At 56.8% G+C, this 8417-nt stretch overlaps 3 protein-coding genes across 3 annotated transcripts; all 3 read right to left on the bottom strand.

Moving 5' to 3' along the window:
• Nucleotides 1-458: 458 nt before the first annotated feature.
• On the bottom strand, nt 459-1965 carry Z520_07071 (uncharacterized protein; the record flags this gene model as incomplete). The annotated part of the gene is made up of 2 exons (XM_016777570.1): nt 459-651; nt 737-1965. 2 exons carry the CDS (start codon nt 1963-1965, stop codon nt 459-461), a joined length of 1422 nt encoding a protein of 473 aa, XP_016631080.1.
• Nucleotides 1966-2444: 479 nt separating this feature from the next.
• On the bottom strand, nt 2445-4920 carry Z520_07070 (uncharacterized protein; the record flags this gene model as incomplete). The annotated part of the gene is made up of 4 exons (XM_016777569.1): nt 2445-3979; nt 4083-4108; nt 4233-4352; nt 4532-4920. 4 exons carry the CDS (start codon nt 4918-4920, stop codon nt 2445-2447), a joined length of 2070 nt encoding a protein of 689 aa, XP_016631079.1.
• A 781-nt stretch (nt 4921-5701) lies between these two features.
• On the bottom strand, nt 5702-8112 carry Z520_07069 (uncharacterized protein; the record flags this gene model as incomplete). The annotated part of the gene is made up of 4 exons (XM_016777568.1): nt 5702-6386; nt 6459-6688; nt 6747-7017; nt 7118-8112. 4 exons carry the CDS (start codon nt 8110-8112, stop codon nt 5702-5704), a joined length of 2181 nt encoding a protein of 726 aa, XP_016631078.1.
• Nucleotides 8113-8417: the final 305 nt, after the last annotated feature.

Here is an 8417-nt window from a genome sequence, read left to right as displayed (position 1 = left end):
ACAGAAGACAGAAGACAGAAGACAGAAGACAGAAGACGAGACTTGGTGCTTGGAAGGGAGTTGATCCGTTAATGGAAGGACTGTGGTTGCAAGGGATGTAGTGGATTGTCACTTTGCCCTTTCACAACACATGGCGGTTTGCTATCTCTCCCTAGGGATCCACGCTCTATCGATCCCCTTGGATGGTTGGATGTATGGGTGGCTGCACGGGTGCACAGGCTTTTCCCATTCAACATGCGTAAGCCAGCGACGCTACATGGACGTGCACCTGCACAGAACACATATAGCCAGCCAGCCACTAGCCAGCCAGCCCGTGCCCTGTCGAGAGCGGACCTGCATAGTGGATAGCTAGCTACCCAGCTTGTAATGCCTTAAGATGCGCTCATGGCCAGTCCGATACGGAGCGGCAAGTGAGCGGTCGATTGTCGATCGATCGGTCAAGTCGAACATCTCACTTCTTACACCCGCTTCCCCATGCCCCGCGCCAGTTTCAACCTCGCTATCAAGACGCACCCAGCGGCTGCGAGGGCGACGCCGCCAGCGTAGAAGATGGCCGGGCGGTACGGATCGATTGCGGCGCCGGACTTTGCGTGCCGCCCGCCTCCTTGTCTGCCTATTCCCGAGGCCTGAAGAAGATATCCTGCAATAGGCCTAGAAAAATGTAAAGATTGGTCAGGGTCAATGCATCCAGCGGAAAAGAAATCAGATTGTAAAATCGATGGGAAACATCACTCACACTCCCATCAAGTAGCCGCCAGTCCACCCGGAAATCGCCATGCCCATCGCGATAGCCACCCGGCCAGACTCGCTGTTCTCCACTCGAGCAGCGGTGCTAGCCACCACGACGGGGTAAAGCGTGAAGAAGCCGCCGTTTGCGAGGCCGTTCAGCATGGCAAAGATGACTAGCGGCGCCAGAGAGTTCGAGACGGGCCAGATGGCCAGCATGCTGACGGCGTTCAGAGTCATGGCCAACAAGAACATATTCACGGGTCCAATGAGGTCGCTGAGCCAGCCCGACATGAAGCGGCCGACTGCGGTGCACGCATTGAAGGCACCGACCAGCCCGGCGCCGGTCGACGAGCTCAGACCGACGCTCTGCGCTACCAGGGGGAGAAAAAAGGGCGGGACAAACAGCGCAAACGTCCCGATGGCGCCGGCGCAGAAGATGGCTGTAAAAGGCAGATTGCGGAACAGGGACAGGTCGAGAAAGGGCACTTTCCCCAGTGGAGTACGCTCCTGGATCAGAAACACGGCCGGTCCACTTGTGGCCAGCGAACAGAGGCCCAGGATCCGGAACGTCCATGGGATGCCCACGCGACGGATCAGGGCATCGATTGCAACAGCGAGGACGGCAGCCCCGATGCCGCCGCCGGCTTTAACCAGGCCAGAGGCGAGACCCAATCTGGCCGCAAAGTATTGCGTCGGGAGCGTGTTGGAGATTGAATAGCACAGGCAGGCACCCAGGCCGTAGAGCACGCCCGAGCATCCGAACAGACCGCCGACGTTGGACGTGGTGAAGGACGAGCAGATCTCGCCCAACGAAACAAGGACGACACCAAGGAGGGCCGTCACACGCGCGCCCAAAAGGCGGACCAGACGGACCCCGAAAAGCCCAAATGCCACGACGCAGGCCAATCCCAGAGTGCCGACGAAAGAAATGGTCGACGTTGGCGTGTCCGTGAGCTTCGACTGCAACAGCGCCGTCTGGATCACCCCCCAGCTGCCAGTGATACCGTTGAACCAGAATGTCAGGAGCGCACAGACCGAGACAACGGTCCAGCCATAGCCTCCCTCGGGGATTGCCGTGGCTACATTTGTTGGTGCCTCCTCTGAACCCGCGTGCCGATCAACCGCAACGGGGCCCCAAGAGGTCGAGGCTTCGTCGTCGTGGCCTTGTGCATCCACAGGGCTCCGCTGCTGCGTGCTCAACACTGTGCGCAGTTCGAGGTTGGTAGTGGTGGCCATTGTGACCAACTTGCGTAGATAAGACTGTATGGCTCGGTACAGGTTTCTGCAAACCTCGAGAGCCTGCTGAAGATGGTCTAAATATCAACATGGCCACCGATGAGTCAAAGATTTCGTCTTGCATGAAGCTTGACGATCTGTGGGATGGCCATGAGGTAAGGCGCGCGCTAGAGCTGCGAGAACAATAATCCCAAAGCCTCCACTGAGCCGTCGAAACGGACTTGACCGCTTTCAGCGTTGGATCTCGGGCTTCGTTGCGACCCACGTGTCGTGTAACAGATTTTGTAATAAGTCGTCCAATGGGTAGATAATCACCGTTGGCGATGTGTCACTGTTTCGGATGCACTGTCCGCCCCATGGGTGAGCAGCGACCTAGCTCAGACAAGCAGTGCCGACTCAAAGTAGGCTCTGGGAATGTGGGCCAAACACATCCCTCGGAGGCCAGAATAGAACATTTTGACGTCCGAATGCTTTTGGGATCAAGAATCCATCTGGGTGTCGTAAAATGCATCGTCGGTGCTGGGGAAGAAAGATTCCATGGCCGTGTCCTCCTCCTCGGGCTGCTGCTGGAGCATGGGAAACGACCAGCGCCGGCTGTCAATGGCGTCTGCAGCTTTGAGCAGCGAACCCACGGCCGACTCAAGGATGCCGCTCGCAATCTCCAAGAACTCTGCGCTCTTGTTCGAGACCCTTAGCGTCCAGCGGTACTCTTGGAGCCGTCGCTGGTAGAATTCGGCCTCCTCCTGGCTCACCGAGGTGACGAAGCACAGGCCGGCAAAGGTGCCGATGAGGGCAAAGTTGAACTTTGAGGCAAAGTACCAGAACGACTGCAGATGCTCGGGCTTGAGGCGGTTGAAAAAGTCCATGGCGCTGATCAGGCGGGCTTTGGCCGCCGAGCGACAGATTTGGATCATGTAAGGGTCCGTGTTGTGAGAGAGCGAGCGCAGGATCCGGCGGTGCAGCGTGATCTCGGTGGCGAAGTAGGCCAGGTGCAGATAGCCCACCGAGCTCAGCTTGCCGACCCTCGTGGCGTCCATGCGCAGCGTCTCAGGCATCTCGGCGTACCAGGATCGCAGCTTGAGCTGGATGGGTTTGGCCCGGTCGAGGATGGCCTTCGTGCTGTCGTACGAACTCTTGACCTCCATCTCCGCCCGTAGCGAGTACAGGCCATCTAGCACCTCGGCCAGCATCTTGGTCAGCGTGATCATAGCGCTGAACAGCGTCCGGCCCTTCTCCACCTCAGTGCTGCCGTCCTCCCCGTCCTCGTCGGCGGCACTCTCGGGGAAGTCGCTGCTGATCACCGGCTGGACGGCCCAGTTGGTCGAGGAAATGTGAGGAGGCCGTCCATAGATCAAGGCCGACCACGTGTCCTGCATGAAGAGAGCCCAGCCCAGCCGTTTCCGAAGCCCCTTCTCCCACGACGGGATGCGCCAGTTCGAACAGTCCAGATGGAGCCCGAGATCTTGGCCAATGGCGACGAGCTGCGACGTTAGCTGCCAGGCCTGGTTACTGCCCGGTCGTTGGAGCAGGAGAAGCCCTGCCTGGACCGTGGACAGCTTGGCTCGATGTGAGACGTCTTGCAACGTCCGGTAGGCAACGTCTTCCAGTTCAGCGACGTTGGGCTTGGTCTGCCTGGCGAGCTCGGCGCTGTATGACCACCAATTCAGCGCCAGGATGTAGACGGCAGCAAGTAAGGGTGGGGAGAACTCCCGATGGGTCCGGCCATACTTCTCCAGGTAGACCTTCTTGTGCAGGATGGGAAAGGTCGGGTGGACAATGCGGAAGTAGAGTTTGATCAGAGCTTCACCGTGAGGGGCGACAATGCGCTCGATGTTGTCGAGCTCCTCGATCTCCCTGGCATGATTGGGAGAATCCGAGTCGGCATATTGGTGGAAAAACTCATTGGGGCCGACTTTGCGAAAGGAGCCTTGGTCGGCGGGACTTTCGCCCTTGATGTCGTCGTACAGTCGAAGGTCCAATAGGGCAAAGTCGTGTTCGTCGGTAGGTCCAATATCTAGTAGTTGTTGTTAGCGGCTATCTAATATCGTACATTTCCCGGGGGAGGCTATTGGATCGTTTCCATGAGAAATGACGACCAACAGAGCTGGGAAACATACATTTTGCATATCGATGATTTTGCAGCCTGGCCATGACCATATCAGCGTCTTATCGAGGAAAGAGAGTTGACAGATTGGGGAGGAGACAAGGCTCTCTTGCGAGACAGCGAAACTTCTCCAGGACAATACAGCAGCAACGATAATACGTACCCTAAGGTTTTTTTGAGCAGTGACTCGCCCTGCAAGTTGGCATAATCGTCAATGACGGGACCGGTACGAATGGATTCAGCAGATTGCCGTCGTGGGGCATGGCCGTTGCCATCGGAACCTCTGTTATCTATGCCTTAGCCTGATGATAGGAAGGAGGAGGAACGAGGCGGGGGGTGGACAATATGCAAGACCCGGAAAAGGCCAGTTAAGTCTTGGGTTTGAAAGGACGGAGGGGTGGATTTTCGGGTTCCAAGGATTGTTTGATAAAGCAGGTGGGATAAAAAGGGGGGCTCCCTTACGATCGTCTTTGCCGAGCTAGGGAAGCAACCGAAGCATTCTCGGAACTGGCATTGCCGCCAGCAAGAGGGTTGTTGGCGGTGGTGTTGGTGTTGGTGTTGGGCTGCTTCCGTCGCCGAGGAGCTGCGTCTTCGATAAAGGTACAGGCCTGCTTGTGGAACTGGCACATGACGCACGAGGCAGCATCCGGGTTCATGACACAGCGGCTCTTGCGACGTCGACAGCCATCACAGGGTCGGTCGGGTCGAATGCCTAGGGGGCCCGAGCCTTCACCCACGCGAGCACTCGAGGGCGATGTCATACCGCTCACACTACCTGGACCAGGGCCGGCAAACGAGGGACTGGGACCATTATTAGAGGAGGCAGCGTCACCCAAGGAAGGGGGCGACATGGTTGAGAGCATGACGATTAGAGTATCTCGGGGGGGAAGGAGGGCCTTTCGTTTAGGAACATGTCATGGCCTTTATTGGGCTAAAGGATAAGGAACGAAAGGGAAAGCTTTTAGGGCAAGAGAAGCCCATATCAGTTATTGCCAATCTTTGGGGGGGCGCCTTGGTTCCTTTTTTCTGTTGTGATATTTTTTTACTCTTCCCAAGATCTCTCTACCGCTCTACCCCCATCAGTCATTTTGCGTCAGGATAAGCTTCTGCGCTCTGGTAGGACTTGGGAGTGGTCTGGCATCCCGGGGGGGAAACGCAGAAAACCGCTAAAGGCAAGATCTCGACCTACGCAGTTAGAGCTGTGACGGCCTAGCGGAGCCCTGGCAACTAATAGGCGTTGAGAAGAGGTCATGGCTAGCCCGGTATAGCGAATGGCCCTGCAATTGATTGAGTAAGAAATACCAGACAAGGCCGTCTAGTGTCGTTTTCCAGGCCTGCTCGAGATAAGGAAGCCGGCCTCTGGATTGGCTGACGGGACGGGGCTGAAGGAGGGAGTCACCCAAGAGATCCAGGCGGAGCATTGGGTCACCACCACAGGGCCCCCGGCGCACCGCTGGGGCGTGGGTGAGACGCTTCAACCTGCAAGATTGGGGCTTTGCTGCCTGCCGTTCCTCGCCCTAATGCACACCGCAGCTCTTTTTATCAATACCCAACGCAAACATCCAGATAGAAAGATAGAAATGGTCGGCAATCATCAAGTTCGCTAAAACCAAGCAGCCCCCCTCTCCCCGCCTATCTCCCCGTCGCCTCCTGGTATCGGCTGGCAATCCCCAGCACCTCGCTATCCGAGCAGCGGCTGCCCAGGAACGTGACGCTGAATGGCAGACGAGGGCCAGCCTCGCTTTCCTGGTATGTCGTCGACGGCACGGCAATGCCGCACATATCCAACACGTTGGCAAAATGGGTGAAGGTGCCCATCTTCGCATTCAGCCGGATGGGATCTGCAAGCATTTCCTTGATGGTGGGATGCCACGGCGCCGTGGGAACCACCACCACGTCAAGCCCCAGTCGGTCTGCAGACGAGAATTGCGATGTGGCTTGTCGGGTGTAGAGCGCCTTGGCCTGAAGTTCTCTGAACAGTTGCACCGCCGTGCTCTGTCGTGCCACCACCTTCTCGAATAGCTCGAGGATGACGGGGTGCAGATGCTGCCGGTTCTTCTCCAGGAAGTCGTCGGGTAAGCTAGCCAATCTCTCCGAGACAAACGTGCCTTCATACAGCAAGTCTCCGGCTTTCTGAAACGGAGTCCAGTCCATGGGCACCAGAGTCCCTCCCATGGCCTGGAGTCGCGAGATGGCTTCATTGAATAGTTTCCGGAAGCTAGGCGAACAGACCTCGAGCAGCTCGGGAGGAGGAATGCCAAATCGAAAGGTCCCCTTTTGTGCACCGATCGAGTTGACGTGTCGTTCGGCAGGGAATCTGGAATTTCTGTTAGCCTCCATGACCAATGACGGAGCAAGGCAAGTGATTCTCTCGACAAATGGAACTTACGTATCTCTGGCATAACGATCATTTTCATCGTATCCCTCGCAGGCCTGCCACAGCGTGCGCGCATCTTCGACCGTCCTAGCGGTGAAGGCGATGCAATCAAGCGACAAGCAAGCAGGCGTCACGCCCTCAAAGGACACCAACCCGCGCGTAGGCTTGTATCCCACAACACCGTTGAAGCCAGCTGGCACTCGCCCAGACCCCGCAGTGTCTGTTGCCAGCGAGAAGGTCGCCTGGAAACACACGTCAGTGACACAAGCCAAAACCCCCCTAGAGCAAAATTCGACCTACCAGATCTGCACCCACACTCACACAGCTTCCGCTGCTACTCCCGCCAGATATATGCTCATCGCTGAAAACAGAATGCGTGATGCCGAACGGACTTCTGCACCCGCTCAGCCCAGTTGCCAATTGATCCAAGTTGACTTTGCCCAGGTATATGGCACCCTGTCCAACTACCTTCTGGTAGCACATGGCAGATTTGGTGGCCACAAAAGCTAGTGGCGGACACGCCGTGGTGGTTTCTATTCCTTGGACGTCAATAGAATCCTTGACTGTGAACCTGTCGAACCGTTAGCATCAAATGCTGTCCAAAAAAAAGAGGTAGAACCTTTTGAGTAGACATCTCAGGACTACCACTGCAGGCTTGGGGAATCGCTTACGGCACACCAAACAATGCTGGACGAGCATTCTTGTCGGGATAGAGCTCGAGAAGGCGACGGGCTTGGTCCAGAACTGCCTCTCTTGACTCTCGTCGGATCCAGACGGCGGGATCAATGTGTTCGTATTTCTGAATGCGGTCGAACAGGGCATTTACCAGCTCGAGGGGAGACAAGCCATGCTTATACGAGGCCTGGAGGTCGGCAATCCCGAGCTTTCCATCCCAGGCCGGTGGTGTTTGCGGGGGCGTGCTGACGCCTTTATTCTGAGTTTGCCAGGGGGAAAGCACATCAAGGACAGGTTGGAGATCTGCCACAAACCCAAACAGGCCCTGTGACCAGTGTATCATGTCGAGGGAGGCGGTTTTGAAGGCCGAGTTGTAGCCCGCAGTGCTCTGCACGATGCCACAGCACTCGAAGCCTCGGTCATTGGCTTCGCGGATCGTGGTTGAAAAGCAGCATTCCGTCGTGACCCCCGAAACGAGAAGATGGGTGATTCCGTAGGCCTTCAATTTGTGGAGGATCGGGGTATTCCAGAACGACCCTTTGCCGGGCTTGTCAATCACCACCTCCGAGGGTAGTGGCTGCAGCTCGTCGACGATGTCGTGACCGTACTCGCCGCGCACCAAAAGCCGGCCCAGCTCGCCCTTGTCGCCAATGACTTTCATATGTTGGGTGTTGCCCGGGGCAGCGGCCTGTCGAACAAGTTTCGACGACGGACAGTCCGCCAGCGACGGGACCTGACCCTCTCGGGTGTGAAAAATGTGCATGCCCGCGTCGCGGCACGCATCCAGTAGCGACTTGGTGGGCGCAATCGAAGCCTGCACGGCCTCTAGATTCCCGCCCTGGATCTCGCCAAAGCCGCCCGCACAGATGAAATCGCGCTGCATGTCTATCACCAGCAGCGCGGTGTGTTTGAGCGGGAAGGAAAAGGGGTAGGGCTTTGCCTCGATGGTGAGGACGCCTTGCCCTTGCTTGCCGTCCTTTGCCATGCCCATGATTGCTTGAGAAATGCTTAGAGAGAGAGAGAGAGAGAGAGAGGAAAAACAAACCCGAAACCACTCGATAAAGTGTCTGCCGTCCTTGGAGCAGTAAACAGAAAGGTGCTCGAGTTCCAGATCTTACGGAACTTGAGACGGAGATGTCAGGCCTTTATACGAGGACGAGAACCATGGGGGACACACCCTCGGCGGATGGATACTCGTAGATACTTTGTATAGTGTGGCGATCATCAGATGTCGTTGTAAAGTGTTAGTCAAGAAAACATCCAGAACACTCGCAGCCCTTGCCAACCCGCAACGTG

Source organism: Fonsecaea multimorphosa (genome assembly GCF_000836435.1).
Source record: "Fonsecaea multimorphosa CBS 102226 unplaced genomic scaffold supercont1.14, whole genome shotgun sequence".
In the NCBI taxonomy this organism is placed as follows: Eukaryota; Fungi; Ascomycota; class Eurotiomycetes; order Chaetothyriales; family Herpotrichiellaceae; genus Fonsecaea; species Fonsecaea multimorphosa.
Note: the sequence above shows the minus strand (reverse complement) of the source record. Positions and strands in the feature narration are given on the sequence as shown.